The sequence below is a fragment of the Heliangelus exortis genome, chromosome 6 (genome assembly GCF_036169615.1).
Source record: "Heliangelus exortis chromosome 6, bHelExo1.hap1, whole genome shotgun sequence".
NCBI lineage: Eukaryota > Metazoa > Chordata > Aves > Apodiformes > Trochilidae > Heliangelus > Heliangelus exortis.
The window spans coordinates 8715066-8730770 of record NC_092427.1 but is presented as its reverse complement, the minus strand read 5'-3'; the positions used below and the strand labels follow the sequence as shown (position 1 = coordinate 8730770).

At 43.2% G+C, this 15705-nt stretch overlaps 1 protein-coding gene across 1 annotated transcript; it reads right to left on the bottom strand.

Moving 5' to 3' along the window:
• Nucleotides 1-817: 817 nt before the first annotated feature.
• On the bottom strand, nucleotides 818-9028 carry LOC139797257 (5-hydroxytryptamine receptor 5A-like). The gene is made up of 2 exons (XM_071746226.1): nucleotides 8046-9028; nucleotides 818-1641 (listed from the first exon to the last, which is right to left on the bottom strand). The coding sequence occupies exons 1-2, from the start codon at nucleotides 8814-8816 to the stop codon at nucleotides 1309-1311; spliced, it is 1104 nt and encodes a 367-aa protein (XP_071602327.1). The 5' UTR covers nucleotides 8817-9028; the 3' UTR covers nucleotides 818-1308.
• Nucleotides 9029-15705: the final 6677 nt, after the last annotated feature.

The window sequence follows — 15705 nt, the reverse complement described above, 5'->3', positions numbered from 1 at the left end:
GTGTAAACCTGCAGCATCAGAAATATTCAGAGCTGCTGTCAGCATCTCACTTGAGGGAAGGGGACAAAGTAAAACCTCCTAGAGGAGCAAATACAGAGAGAGAATGGGCAGTATGCATGGAAATACTTGTATTTTAATTCATTTGTCTATACTGTTGGGACAGGGATGTTTGTTAGATCTTGGAAAAGTAATTTAAGGCTTGAGTCACTTTGGAGTTTCTGGAGTCACCTTGATGGCATCAATACCTTTCTTACAGTAGAAGGAAGTTGACATCAGCTGATAAATTGTGGACTGCAGTCAGGTATGGTGATGGGCACAACATCTATCATGCAAGGAACCCAGACAGATACTCACCTACCCCTGAAAAGCAGCCACGTGTTGCTGCCAGCACACCTGCTGGTTGGCTACAGCATGTTTGGTGTTTGTAACACAAATACATATTTACTTTAACAGTAGCACGAGATAATGCATGCAGCCCCCCTGAACTTGGAGGTGTCAGGTGCCTGTCTTGAGCTCACCTGGCTTTCAGAAAACAGGGAGAGTCTGAGCCCTGTGGGTTGAAAGGGTACCATCCAGGTGAAAACTCTGAGACAGAGCTTCCTCCTGCACAAGCAGGTGCAAGCACATTCCCAGTATCTCTGAATAATTTTACACTTTAAAATTTTACTTATCCCCACAGGACCTAACTGACCTGTATTTCACCAAGACTCCCATCAAAGACTGCTGCTTTCTAGAGAACACACAGCCCTTCAGTCACACTGGGGCTTGTTCTTGAGCTGCATTTGTCATTTTAATTTCACATCAGTCCAACTGATTAAATACAACATTTTTATTTCCTTCCAAATAAATTTCAAAAACGAAGCCAGAATCCTGCCCATATTACAAACATTTCAGTATTGCTCAATTAGCAGTTCCCAGCAGTGCCTTCAGTAATGATAAGAGAGCTCCAGAATGGCACCTCTGCCTGTTCAGATGCACTCAGTCCAGTCAGATCTGACAGACATGGTGTTAGACACACACACAGCTTTGCTTGAGGACCTCCACAGGTTGATTTGCAGAGCAGATGGGAAGTGTTCACTGCTTCCATCTTCTTTGCCAAACCCTGGAGTGGCATATATGTTTTTTCAAGGGGGAACTGTGAACTGTCAGTAGGTTTATATCCAAACATCTTCCACCTCCTTTTTCATTGTTCCTAAAATCCCTCAAGCAGCTCCCATGGATGAACACTGTAGGTATTGCAGGCATGTGTCCCTCAAGAAATCTCTGTGTTATGCAATAAAGGGATCATACTCCTCTCTGTGTCCCCTTTTATCTCTGCTTTACAAAAAGGTGCTTGAAGGCATTGTTGTAATTTTTGTTAAATGCTGTATAAATGAGAGGATTAAAGAAAGAATTGGAGTAGCCAAGCCAGAGAAAGATGCTTTTCCAGACGGGTGGGATGTTGCAGGAACAGAGGGGACTTATTAATTCTGTGATGAAGAAGGGGATCCAGCACAGTACAAAAACTCCAATTAAGATGCCAACCATCAGAGCTGCCTTTTTCTCTTTCTGTTCTCTCCATGTTTCTCCATCTGTCTGGAAAGTGATAGCTGCATGACGAGCTGTAAACACCATCTGTGACTCATGCGAAGCTTCCTTCACCTCAAAACAAAAGCAAACATGGATTCTTAACCAAGACAATTTGTTTGAGCGAAGTATTACTCTTAAATGGCAGCACAACATCTGTGCACCTACCACAAAAGGCCCCAACTCCATTCCTTCCATGCTAAAAGAAAGAAAATGCCTCAGTGTGATAAAATTACCAGGCTTACATTGGAAAAGCTGCTGAGTGTGACTGACAAACAAAGCTAAATAAAGAGCAACTGATGCCATGTGAGTTGAGGGCATTCTTTTTCAGTTTATTTTATTGGATGCCTTGATCTACAGTAGGAAATCAGGTTGTTGAGGAAGGATAACAAAGCCACATTCCTTCTGCTTATCTCTAGACCAGACCCTCCTGCATTGCTTCTTGACCTTTAGGGCTTCTTGGGCCTGAAATGTAAATTCATGTAATTCCATTGCAGGCCCTTTGGGTCATTTCTCCCAGGTAATAGGGAGGGACACACAATCAGTACCACTGACTACAAGGTAAAGCTGTTTTCTTCAGCCTAGCTGCCCGGATGCAAAGCTCAAACCCCCATCCTGTTCTATTTGGTCTCCTACAGACCTACTTGGAATTCTCCCAAAAAGCACTCTACAGCCAGCAAAACACCTTTTCAATTAGCATTCATTTCAAACTTTGACTTCACCAGAAGTTACACAAGAGAGAGGAAAAGATCAGCTGCTCCAGGCTGCTGACAGTGCTCATTGCCTCCTTCTCTCTTGCCAAGAGCAAGATACTGATCTGTGCAGTGAGTACAGCACAGAGCTCCAGGTGGCAGCAAGACTCTAGCAAAGAGGCTATGGACACAAATTATTAATATGTTTAGAGTCTAACTATGAATAAAAACTCCCTTGTGATTTTAATCTGAAGATGAAAGTAGCTGCGAGTTTAAAATTCTTCTAGGCACTACAGTTATGAAGAGAGTGCAATAAAATAAACAGTTTAAGGATGGAACCTCAGGCTCTAAAATTTGCCTAAGTGATAACTCACAGGCACTGCAAGGCTTTAACACCACTCCAGAGATGGCTTGTTAAAGGAGGTACATTTCCCACGTGTGCATGGCACCTGTGTGCAACCTTTGCAATAGATGGAGGGCTGCTATTTAATATGAGGGAAGCAGAGGCAATGGCCAGACAATAATTCTTCAAGATGGATTGCCCTGTCTTCACCCTCAGATGTGAGACATGGCTGCAGAATGTAAGAGCAGCAGATTAGGCACACAGGCAAATAAGGGAGGAAAATGAAAATCATATCTGTCCTGACAATTAAAATGGGACACTTCTCCCATAGCAAGATCACACTATTTGTCTGCAGAAGGACTTGCTCTACACATCCTTCATCACACTCTGCAAAAAGGGATGAATGTGTGACATGAGGACAAATTTGTGACAAGCAACCCTGAAAGATTGTGCCTTAGCCCTGAGGAATAGCTACAGAAATAAGTCTCTTAGGGAGAGTCATACAAAGGCCTCTGTCACTAGCATGGGGCATAGTTTGGTACCATACTGAACCATCAACTCTTACTCAAAAAACAGAGCTTGCAGTGTGCCATCATCCAAATACAGCCTTTTTTCTCTTATGGTATTTCAGGTTTTAGAAGCTTGTGACTGAGCTGCAGAAGTTAATAATAGTGACTCCTTTATTACTTAATTTTCATATGGTGTGAAAAAAGTTATTTATTTGATAGAAGATACCACAGTCCTCAAGCATTTTCCCTAACGAATCACACATTTACAGCCTGGTCAAGCTCCTACTGAAATCAGAGGAGTTCCCACAAATTTCACTGGTTGTTACATCAGTCCTCTGAATACTAAATAGCAAGTAGAAATAGATCATGGTATTTTTTTGAAATTATAGGACAGCAGTTGTCTTTGTATCTACATAATTTCTCCTTTCTCTGTTATCATAACTGGAATTTTTAGTTATTTTTTTACTAGTTCTGCCTGGGTCTTCTGAATAATGTTGTAATAATACTACTAATAATAAACGTACAAATAGCAGTCTGCTGCTTTAGGAAAAACAATGGGATACCTCATGGAACCTTCCAGGAAGTAAACTGTGTAAATACCCCTGGCAGACTGGAGGCATTTTGTTCCAATTTTTCCATTTAAAAATCCTTTGAAAAGAATACACAAAATGTTCTTGAAAAAGTTACCTAGGTATCCCAAGGTTCTTCAGCCTGTGCCTTCAACGGGAGGTTTAGGGGCACTTAAACCTTGGAAGCTGTGTGGAAGCTCAGCTTTCCCTGAGCATCACTTTCTCATACTCACCCCTGTCTTCCTTTCCAGCTGACCAGACACTCACACACTGGGAGCCAGGCTCGCTCAGCTGCTCTCCATCAGCCTTGCCCCCAGGACACTCTTCTCTCCAGCATTCCCAGTACGGGCTGCCATTCCAAGTGCCAGCCCCTGGGGTGAGCACTGTCACTTGGCAGACCCGTGAGCCACTGGCCAGCTGCTCCTGGTGTGTACTATTGCAAAAAGGATCAGACTTAACACAGGGTTTCTAGTGAGAAGCCCAGTGTTTAATGCTCCTGTGCTCAACACCCCTGCAAAATCTCCAGCTTGGCAGCACTGTGCTCCCAACCTGCCCAGGAACCATACAGTACCACTCAGAACTGGGCTGGGGACTGGTTCAGCAGGGAATGAGATATTTGAAGTTAAACACAGATTTTATCTGAAGTGCTGTTCACATCAGGAAATATGTATCAGTGCAGACTGCAGAGCTGAGAAAGCCCAACCTTTCATTATCATTTCAAACTGTTTGATTTTTCTTGCTCCCTGTATGATTTGCTGCAGACCTGACTCATTACCCTGGTTGGTGCAAGATTGTCCTTGCTACAATTATCAGTCCCTGAGCCTCTGTTGTCAAGGCTGATTGTTATAAACCCATGCACACAGCTTACACGTAAAGTAAATGAGTCTGATGAGTCTGTTGCAGGCACACACTGCTGCAGTGCACAGTGCTGGAAGGGAACCATGCCTCAGGATTTTCCCCTTCTGCAGGCATGGGGTAAACCACTGTCATTTGGCACTGTCTGAACAAGAGCACAGGTCAAAAAGATCATGTAGCTGCCTTCCAGTCTTGTCAGTGGTGGTTTGGTTGAGCTAAACACAGCTCTGACTATACCAAATCTGCATTTTCCAGTGCCATTCCTGGAGGCTTTGCATGACTCCCATTCCTAACATACATCACAATACTTGATACATCACAATACTTGATTGTCACCCCACATTAAACAAAGAATAAGCCCGGCCTAAAAGCTTCCCTCCCATTTTGGACCTAATGATGAGTGGTAGCAAGCTGGCTCTGGCAGGGTAAGAGGCAGTCACATCCTGTGAATTAAACCCATCTATGAAGATGCCTTAGTTCATACTGGGGACATCTCTCAAATGCCAGCATCTGCACAGTGGCATAAAGTGAGTGTCATAAAGAGTTAACTGAAGGAAGAGTAAAAAGTCTTCTACAGACACAAAGGAAAAAAACCACCTGCTTTCTCTCACAGTATTTTCTTGTGCTATAAAGAGGAATAGCTCTGCATTTCTCCCAGGAAATCATTAGCCACTCCAATCCACCTCATGCCTCACCTTCCTCCTGTCTAACATCTGTTTCCACTCTTCTGGACAGTTGCACTTTGTTTCTTGTCCCATCTCTTCTACTGGTAGAGTAATTTTTGGAAATAAATGGTTATCTTTTAACCATTCTATTATAACCTCTAAAAGAGTACAGAAACATATGTTTGCCAACTCTCAGCTCAGAGAAAACAGCCCTCTGTGTGGATAGATGGACAGATAGACAGACAAAGACAGATATGCACATTGGCAAGGTGCACAGCCTAGATCTGTTGGCTGAAAAACATAATTAAAAAACATCAAGGTGTCACCACTTGGTGCCTCAGTTTCCTCAAGATATTTCTACTTGAATATAAGTACTGTGGCCTCAAATCTTTTCCCCCTTAAAATACCTTGCTAATATTAACCAGCTACAGAGCTGGGCTTACCTCAGGACACAAATCACAACCCGGGTGTGCAGTTTCAACTCAGCACCACCTGACAGCTCATTCCTGAGCACAGCAAAGACATCTCTCCCAGCAGGGATCTCTGCTGCTCTTATCTTCCTCCAGTCTGGGAAGCACTGCCAACCTTTGGCACTGACAGCCCCTCTAATGTTACTCAGAACAACCAGTGCAAGGCACCTGGGGTAAGAACTGACATAGATGCAGAGAGCACTTCACACTCAGGGACAAAAGAAAAATGTTAGATCTGAAGATTCTCTAGAATTCACTGGGGAACTGCTACTGTTTGTATGGATGTGATGGACCCTGCTCCAGTAAGCTTAAATGGCATCAAGATAAAACTCAGTGAGTCGGTCTCAGTCTCTTAAACAGAGAAGAAATGTATCCTGAATGCCAGCTCCCTTGATCCATGGGTTCATTTAATGTACACGTGTCCAGCTGGGCATCATCTCTTCCATTAGATGGCAAGCAAAAGTCACCAAAATCTTTTACTTAAGCAAGCAAAGAAGCTGCTGGGCCATTGGGGAAGGCTGCAACAATGTACCAGCTGCAGATTCCTGAAGTGCTGTTATAAAAGGAAAAGTCAGGATGTCAATTACTGCAAACACAAGAAAGATGAAGGACTGCTGGCCTGAGCTTTTGCTGCTTTTGCAGTAAGAGCTGTACTGACAACCCTTCCAAAAAGGGTATTCAGCTCACCCTGACAGGACCTCTTTTGTCCTAAATCAGCTCCCAGACACTGCATCAGCAAAAAGCACTTACCTGCCAACCTTGCTATGCCCACGCTGGGGCTTTTGCAGACAGAACTACAACAATTGGGAGCTAGGTTTTTGGGGGGTTTTTTTTTGGTTTTTTTTTTTTTTTTTTTTTTTTTTTTGTTAAAACTGACAGACTAAGAACATGGTTTTTTAATATGCCTCAGCTCATTTAGCTTGCCAAAAGTTTAGATTCCTGCAAGTCCTGCATGAGCAGGGTGCATTTAGAAGATAAAGCATGTAAAACCACTAAAAATATTCAGTTAACTTTTATGCTTGGAGAGATTATACACTGACTCCAAACAATGCATTCATCATATTTAAAACTGCTTGGAAAGTAATGTGGTGCAAACCAGGGAAAGGCCATAGAAAAAAAATGCCACTGAAGGAGACATTCTCATCTTTCCTATCACAGTTTATGCTTTCATGTATAAGACAGCTTCATAAATCAATGTATATTAAAAAAATCTTCAAGACATTCTCATCCAAATCTGCAAGCCTGACTGCATATTTACAGCCTTTGCTGTCATCTCTAGCTAGAAGTGGGGGACAAAACCTACAGACTTGTATTTGTGGCCACAATAACATATCTCTTATCATGACTCCAAACAAAAGTTAGAGGGATTTAGCAGAGGAGTGAGGATCTTGCAGGATGAGACCAAGTTTAATAGAAACCTTTCTCTAGGTATCTCTTAACATCCACACAGCTCATCTTTTGTTATTGGGGAAGGACTGGACTTAGCCAGCACAACATGCAACCACATAAACACACTGTAAAGAATCATGCCCACAGGTAAGAGTAAAAGCATGTGGTAGAAAGCAGAAAAAGTTTACAGAGAGCACTGCCAAGCACTGTGGTACCCTGGCATGGGTGACAGTGTTGTCATAAAGAGAGCCTGACATAAGAGGACTCAAGGGGCCAACCTTACCTCTTCCAGAGACACAGCTTTCCTGTCAACTAGGTGTATCCCTAAGAAAAATGAGACTTCCAAAAGGACTTTGTGGGGTTGCAGGAAATGTTCAGGGTAAGAGAAGGAGGAAGATGTGATTTTAAAGACAGCTGGTGATTTTAAAACAGAAGCAACTCACTGCTTCAAGACTATACAGTGAGCATCATGTTCCCCATATTCAAAATAAAGTAGCCCAAGAATATAAATAGTGTATAATTTTCTTATTAAAATCTATTTGGACACTAATAGATCCCATGCAAAGTCCACGCTGGCAGATAAATGTGCATGCACTTAGTCTGTACACAGCCCGGGGATCTGTTTATGTCTGTCCATCAAAAACTGAAAAATAATGAAGAGGCACACCCCCCTCCGACCAAGGAATGGCGAATTCAGACTAAAAAGATGATTTTTAAACAGCTCTCCAGACTGGCAGTGAATGCACCTGCCACTTACTCTTCTGACACCCTTAAGAAAAAAATGGGAATAGAACTCCAAGAGTGGTGCTTTTTAACTGCCTAATTACTGCTCATGTCCGGGCTCTAACAGAGCTAATTCCACACAGGAGCCCCAGAGCTTATCTCAGGTGTCAAACCCACCAATTCAGGGGTGACAGCTGGGAGCAGAGGAGAAGCAGGAGCTCAGGGGAGGCAAAGGGGGTTCCTCCTCCCCATCCCCACCCTTACCTGGGCAGCCTGGGGAAGGGGCACCACTGCATTCTTCCTGTGTCCCCCGACGCGGAACTTGGCCGCCTTGTAGATCTTCCAGTAGACGAAGAGCACGACGCAGAGGGGCAGGTAGAAAGCCCCGCCAGTTGAGACGATGGTGTAGGACGGCGCTTGGCTGACCTGGCAGCGCTCCTGCTCGGGGCTGTAGGTCTCCCCCCATCCAAAAAGAGGGGCGAGGGAGATGGCGGCGGAGAGCGCCCAGGTGAGAGCGATCATGACGTTGGAGATGCGGCGGCGGGTGAGCATGGTGTACTCCAAGTGGCGGGTGATGGACCAGTAGCGGTCCAGGGCGATGGCCGTCACGTTCCAGATGCTGGCAGTGCAGCACAGGACGTCGAAGCTGACCCAGACGAGGCACAGCTCCCGGCCCAGCCGCCACCGCCGCTCGGCCGACAGCTCCTTCACCAAGCTCAGCGGCATCACCAAGGCCGCCACCAGCACGTCCGACACCGCCGTGGAGGCCACCAGGTTGTGGGGCACTCTGTGGAAAGCCTTCACTCGCAGGATGGTCGCCAGCACCAGCAGGTTCCAAAGGAAAGTGGCCACGGTCAGGAGGACCAGCAGGGTCAGGATGAGGACAGTAAAGATGGAGAAAGGCTCCCGGCCCCTCCATGCGCTGCTGCCCACCAGCACAGAGGAGTTGGCGTCCACGTTGGCCGATGAGGTGTTGGCTCCCATGTTGGCCTGACACTGGCCCCGTGGGGTGCAGGGGCTCAGGGGCTCCGCCATGCCCGGGAAGGGGGCTCAGCCCCTCACTACTGCTGCACACGAGCACTCTCCCCCTTCCCGGGACACCCGCAGCCCCGGCACCGTCCACCACCGCACACCGGGCCTTCCCTCAGGGGCCGCCCCACATGTGTCACCGCCTTCCCCGCGGTGCCGCTGGGCGCCCGCTGCCTTCCGCCCCCTCCGCTCCTCACGCCCATACCGGGCGGCTGCGGCGAAAAAAAGAACAAGAAACGAGCCGGGACCGCGGCCGAGACGGTGAAGGCGGCACCGCCGCTCCCGCCCCGCCCCAGCGGCCGCCCCGGGGGCGGTGGCGGAGCCTCTGCGCGGGGTCCCGCCCGCTGCGGGGTGGCGGGAGGAGCCGCCTCCGCTTTCTTGTCTCAGTGAGGTGTCGGAAGGGCTCCTTCTCCCCGCACGCTCCGTGAAGCTGCGGGACATCCTCGCTCCTCACAAGCCCCGTCAGGCGGCGGGAACCACCCCCCCCTCTCCTCACAGACCCCGTCAGGCGGCGGGAACCACCCCCCCTCTCCTCACAGCCCCTCCACGCCATGTTCCCCTCAGCCCTCCCGGGAGCAAGCGGCCTCATCCCGCCCAGCACCGCTACAGTTTCAGTCAAACGAGTTACTTCTAGCCTGAGGCATTAAAAATGGGACTTTTTCCTGTGAAGAAACCCACAAAAAATTCTCTGAAATTTTCTGAAATTCGTGACCGGTCGGGAATATCTCCGTGTTTGTTTCAGGACAGGTTCTTGACGTGCTTTCTTTGCTACAAGGGCCCCAGCCTCTGGAGACACACCTTGCTCCTGGCTCGTTCCAATAGTTACCCTGAAAATCAAGATGTTTCCCGAATAATTTTAAACCTGCGACACAACTTTTGAAAGTCTGCAATAGGTGTTAACAGGGTGACACAGTGATGAACTTTGTCCCTTCCTGAGTAACAAATGGAGACAGGTAGTATGACAGCATCATATGGCAACCTCCTGGATATTATATTTAAGGTAGGTTTAAGGTATTGTATTTAAGGTTTTGGGGAGGTATCCTTTATAACCCATAACTGGAATCTGTTTCCCCTTATTCCCTGACCAGGACAATGTCAGTGGGAGCTACAAGACAAAACACTTCTTTTCCCTTACCAAGTCATGTGGTGTTATCAGCAGATCTCCAGCTGAGTTTGAAGTTGCTCAGGGTCAGAAAAGCAGTTCCAAGGTCAGTGACTTTTTTTTTTTTTTTTTTTTTTTTTTTTTTTTTTTTTTTTTTTTTTTTTTTCCTAATCTTGCAATCAGCAGCACACCTACAGTCACAGATGTAAAGGGGCAGAGTTTGTGGATAGGAGGTTGGTTGCTCATTTTGAGGTAGAGCAGGAGTATTTTCTGGTTCAGAATAGCCCAGTCTGAATCATTGCTCCTCAATGTTCTTCACTTGCATTCATGTTTTCACTGAAGAAACAGCAGCATCTGACAAACCACAAACCTCACAGCACTACTGTGTTACCCACAACAAGCAGGGCCCAACCTCAAAATCTGGAACAATGATGAAAGGGATTTGGGGATTTTTGAAAGTTAAATGTCTCTCATTTTCCAACAGGCAGAATCTGAAAGAGCTTGTAAAGAAAAGCCCTTTCACCATACTGCTGCAAGTTAAGCCTAAAGCTGCATCTTCAGCAATCTGCAGCAAGACACTGGTAAAAATTTGTCACGGTTGGCAGACAGCATGTGACTGCTTCACAAACAGCTTTGCATGCTTTGTCCTTATATTGCTCCTTCCTAATTTGTATCATTTGTATCATTTCGTATCTTTTAAAATGACATTTAAATTTTTTTTTTAATTAAGTTTGCTTAATAAATGAATAAAAGAGTCTTGACACAATCTGAATTAGTCAGTTATTAAAGGAAGACTGCAAACAAATGAAACTCAGACTAATTGCAAAAGCTTAATATTAGGGGTCCAAATGGGCCAGAATGATCCATTTGTTCCTGCTCCTGCAGGAAATGTAGTTGTGGGTTTTTTTGTGTGAAGGGCCTTCATTTGTGGGTTGTAGACTATGTGTGGTCCACCATTAAAATGACCCAGATGATCTCAAAATCTTCCTCTCTTGGAAGCTGTGTTACATCCTTCTTCATGTGTGTTATATCATTCTATTTATTTTGCATACATTGTGTGCCACATCTAAATAGTTACATTCCAGTCCACACATCAAATGCATTGCAATTTCCACTTTTTCCTCTCACTTGACTGAAATAATGTAGTCTTACCATACAGAGGCTTGAATAAAGTCTCAAAAGTATTTTTTTTCTTGATAATTACTCCACTGCTGTCTTGTCCTGTGAATGCAAAGGCTTAATGCTACTCAAAGATTGCTATGGCAACACATTGCAATGTCTCAGAAACCAGGATATACTTTGAAAAAGAAAATAGGGAAGTTCTAAAAATGGAGACTTGAGGTATTCAAGTATTCTGAGTAACAGAAAAGCAAATAAATACTGCATTAAACAATAATATAAACCCCCCCCAGACAAACCAGAACTTTTTCTAGTGAAGCTAAAGGAGGACCTTGTTTACTTTTATGTACACTTACATTTTACAAGTTGCTGTCATGTCAAAGTGTGAAAGGGCTTTTCTTTCATTCTCTGATACTTTGTAATAACCTCAGAAACTAGTTTCTGCATTTTCATAGTTTTTTCTTCCTCCGAAGCATGACAGTGTGTATTCTCAAAAGATAACTGGTTTCATTGCTCTTAAAATAAACAAATAACTATGTGACTAAGGACTTGGAGCTAGATTACAGAATCGCCAGTAAATACAAAATAACATTTCCATCAGGATGTTTGGAGCGTTGTGATCTAAGTCTGAGGGATGCAAAATAAAAGGGTAGAAAATAGTAATTTACTTATAAGTCTAAGTGTAAAAATACTTTATATCTTCCTTTGCATCTGTTCTCACTTTTCCCTGGTGACATGACAATCCCTGAGAAAAGGACTTGTGACAGAGGTGAGGAATTACAAAACATATTTCCTAGTCCTTACCACATTCCCTGCAAAACTCACTCTTCTGGCTGACAATGTTGAAATGAATCTCCTCAGACTCAGCCTTGTCGTAATTTTATTTTTTATCAGTCAGAATGTTCTTAACTCAGCTTAACCCTGTGTGCATCCTTGTAATTCCTGTCCAAGCTCCCCTTTGTACAGCTGTGCTAGGGAAGTAGCTGGCTGTCTTCACCACACAGCAGCTACCCAGCCCAGCTTCATTACAGCTCTCTGTTTCCAAGCACTTTTAAAGACCTCATGCTGCTTAGGAACAGCTTTGGAGGATGATGATTCATCCAGATAACAGAATTTCAACTCATTATGTGAAGTGATGCTGTATTTTTATAGCAAGTATATGAAATTTAAATATAGTTTACATTTTGCAGCTGTTTGCTTTTATATGTTAGAGATAAAAGCAGATTATTTTTAGATTGTTCTAAAGCAACTGTGTTGAACTTGACTGTTTTGTTTCATTTTCCATTTTTCATTTTAGATACAAAAGTCTTATGAGAGCTTCTAGTAGATGCAGCTTTATTCCATCCTCTGTTCCCTGCTAGCTTTTTAATAGCCTTCTTTTTAAAGCCTCCTTTTTAAAGCATTTTCCAGAACACTGTTATATAAATTCTGCAATTAATTTGATAAATACCTAGAAAAAAAATTCAGCTCCAGGGAAAAACAAGCTCTCAAAAGCCCTTTGACACCTGGTTCTGTATTTTTATGACTGAAAATGAGATGGAATATCTGGATGCCACATAAATGCTGGCTAGTGTTGATTTTATTAATAATAATGAGCAAATCTTTCAGGGAATAATTTCCATTTTAGTATCACTTTTATGTAACCTACAAGGATGTGAAGCACTAAGTGCAAAGTTTCCAAACACTTGGGCTGGCCAGCAAAGATCTGTACCCCTGCATGAATTAGGTTTGCCACAGGTCTTCTTATCTGTATCCTTAACAGACAGTGAGGCCCAGAACAGTTAAGGCCAATACATGACAACAAAGGGGATTGTACAGTGTCAGATTTGCTAACATTAGGCTTTCCTCCTGTTAGAGTGGCCAAATAAATCTCAACAAATAATCTATAATCAGGTAAATCTGATTTGTTTGACTTTGACTATTAGCTTCTGCTACTGCCAATAATTTTGAGAAGCCAGGTTTTGATTTTTTTTTTTTTTTTTAAATATTATTTTGCCTATGTACAAGAAATGGGTTTTCCACTTGTGGATTTTAATATTTTTAAGAGTTTTAATTGATTTATTTTCTTATTGGGGTCAGAGAAAATTGTGGTGCCCAAATACCTTTGATTCTCGTTCTAGCTCACTTCAAACCTGTGCAAGGACCTCTTTTCAAATTTGTCTTAAGTTTGGTAGAAACAGCTTTCTTTCCTTGGACAAAGTGTTCATAAAACATTCTCCATATGGGTCACCTATTACTACTAATTAACTTCACAGCCACCTTAGTGTGAACACAAAGAGAGAGGCCTCTGTACAAAATCATATGTGCAAGTCTGGACAAGTTTCATACCCAGACTTGAAGAATTCTTTGAGTGAGTTTAGGATTAATTGAAAGCCTTACTTACAATACCTTACTGAATAGTTCATACCTGAAATGATGTTGGTGTGGTTTCACCTTGAGTAGCTGATCAGTGCAGGTCCCATCCAACTGAAAATATTCTATTTGATTACGTAGACAAACAAACCCTTGCTGCATTTATGGAGAAAGTGGCACACACACACACACACACACACACACACAAAAAAAAAAAAAAAAAAAAAAAAAAAAAAAAAAAAAAAAATTTACATAAAGATACAATAGCAAAGCACCAGAAGATTCATAAAATTTTGCAATGAAGTGGAAAATACAGTGTTTAAATAATCATTTTGCACTTTAAATAGCTTTGTTAAAGGTCATCTGCAGCTAGGGCTTAATACAAGTCAAGGATTCCTGTTCCAGTATTCAAGCATTACCTCTTCAGTACTGCAAGCCACTTGGATAACTTTTCTTCTGCCACAGTTCAGTGAGGACTGTAAAGACATCAGTGAATACAATTTCTGTGGAAAAAATGAAGCTGGTTTATGATTTTGGATTGTGTGTATTCTGTTTTCAAATACTCTATCCAGTTCTGGTGTCTCTGTAAGAAGCACACAGAGTCCAGAGGAGGGACACAAAGATGACCCAGGCCTGGAGTACCTCTGCTATGAGGAGAAACTGAGGAGTTGGGACTGTTCAGCCTGAAGACAAGAAGACTCTGGGGGGACCTTAGAGCTGCCTCCACTCCCTGAAGGAACCTACAGGAAGGCTTGGAGAGGAACTTTTCATAAGCAATAGGACAAGGAAGGGAAACAGTTTCAAGCTGAAGAATAGGTTTAGATTGGATATTAGATTGAAAGGGACCTGCCATGGGCCTCTCATCTACAATGGGTTGCTCAAAGCCTTTTCCAACCTGGCTCTGAACACCTCCAGGGGGCATCCACACCTTCTCTGGGCAGTATGTTTCAGTCTCACCACCCTGGTACTGAAGAACTTCCTAAGCCATTCTATGAATACTCTTCCAATTCTCAACATCCATAGGTGGTTGCTGCCACTTGTAGAGGAGCTCAGAAAGCCCTGAGTGGCTTCAGATGACAGCCAAAATAGAGAAGAGAGTTTGGAAGAAGTTTTGAAGCAGTTATACAGGATTTTTTGCAGAGCCTATCATTTTCTTCTTTTTAATTCTGACAAAGTGGGAAAAAATAGTAAGTGGTTATGTTTTTCAGTATTGCAGCTCATGAAAGTGTTTGGGGAGATGGACTATTATTGTAGAATATGCTCAGGTAGTTTTCTGAAAGTTGAATGCAGTTCTTAAGCTCGATGATAACAATGTAACAAAATGAATGTATGTCTTGACAGCAGCCCAATTTTCCATTCATCTTCCATTCTCTTAATAGCATATTTCCCCTGCCTCCCCTCACAGCTGTTTATTGTGGTGGCTAAGACAAGGGAAAAAAAAAAAAAGTAATCTCGTCCCCATGTGGCTGTGCAATAAAGAGATTTGACACAAGCAACATTATAGTATTTATGACTTTGTTGCAAGCCAGCAAATTTTTTAGAAGCAGAGAGCATTCCAGTTCAAGAGGCTGGATTCTTACTGCCACAGCTCATCTCCTATAAATCTAGAGCAAACAAAAGCATCAGAAACAGTTGCATGAATTCTCCTGTCAAACCAAGCAACTAAATCCCAAGGAAATGAAGCTAGTGGAGCAAAAGAGCAGCGACAGGTTTTATTTTGCATGCTTAGTCAATTGATTCTAAGCTTCTTCCAGCATTGTTATTCTAGTTTGAAAAAGCCCAACCCAACCCACCTTTTAAGGGCTCTGTAAAATTCCTTTTGAGTTTCTGGGGACTGAGGTAACTGAACAACTGTTCCTAAACAGGATAGTGGTAGAACACAAGTCACAAACGCGTGCTATATCCTGTACCTGCCTTCCTTCACAGTGGGAGGAACCTGGAGATCTCTATGAAGATTTTTTTTCTTCATTACAGTCCTTTTTGTGCTTCTTGTGAGAGCTTGCTTGCCCTAAACTTTAGATAACTGGCTTGAAAGCAAATAATTACTACCTAAAGCTTTCATAGCTTACATAAATTGAGTAATCAACTCATACATGAAATTAAGAGGCTAATTACTGCCAAAATAGAAATACACTTCTTTAAAACCTCCCTAAGAAGGCACTATCTTACCCAGTTCTCAAATGTTCTTGTTCCTGTCAATAAACTCCTTGCACACTGTCAATAAATGTGCCCTCCACCTGTGACATTCACCCTGAAAAATTTGATGGCAACACTTTCTGACTACTCTTCTGCTAATCTGTAACTCTGCAGCATTATGGTACA

Excerpts from the sequence above, each read along its gene's own strand:
- LOC139797257 (XM_071746226.1), bottom strand. The coding sequence starts at position 8,816 with ATGGCGGAGCCCCTGAGCCCCTGCACCCCACGGGGCCAGTGTCAGGCC. Across the intron at positions 1,642-8,045 it reads CCCTTCCCCAGGCTGCCCAG|GTGAAGGAAGCTTCGCATGA; the intron begins GTAAGGGTGGGG and ends TTTTGTTTTGAG.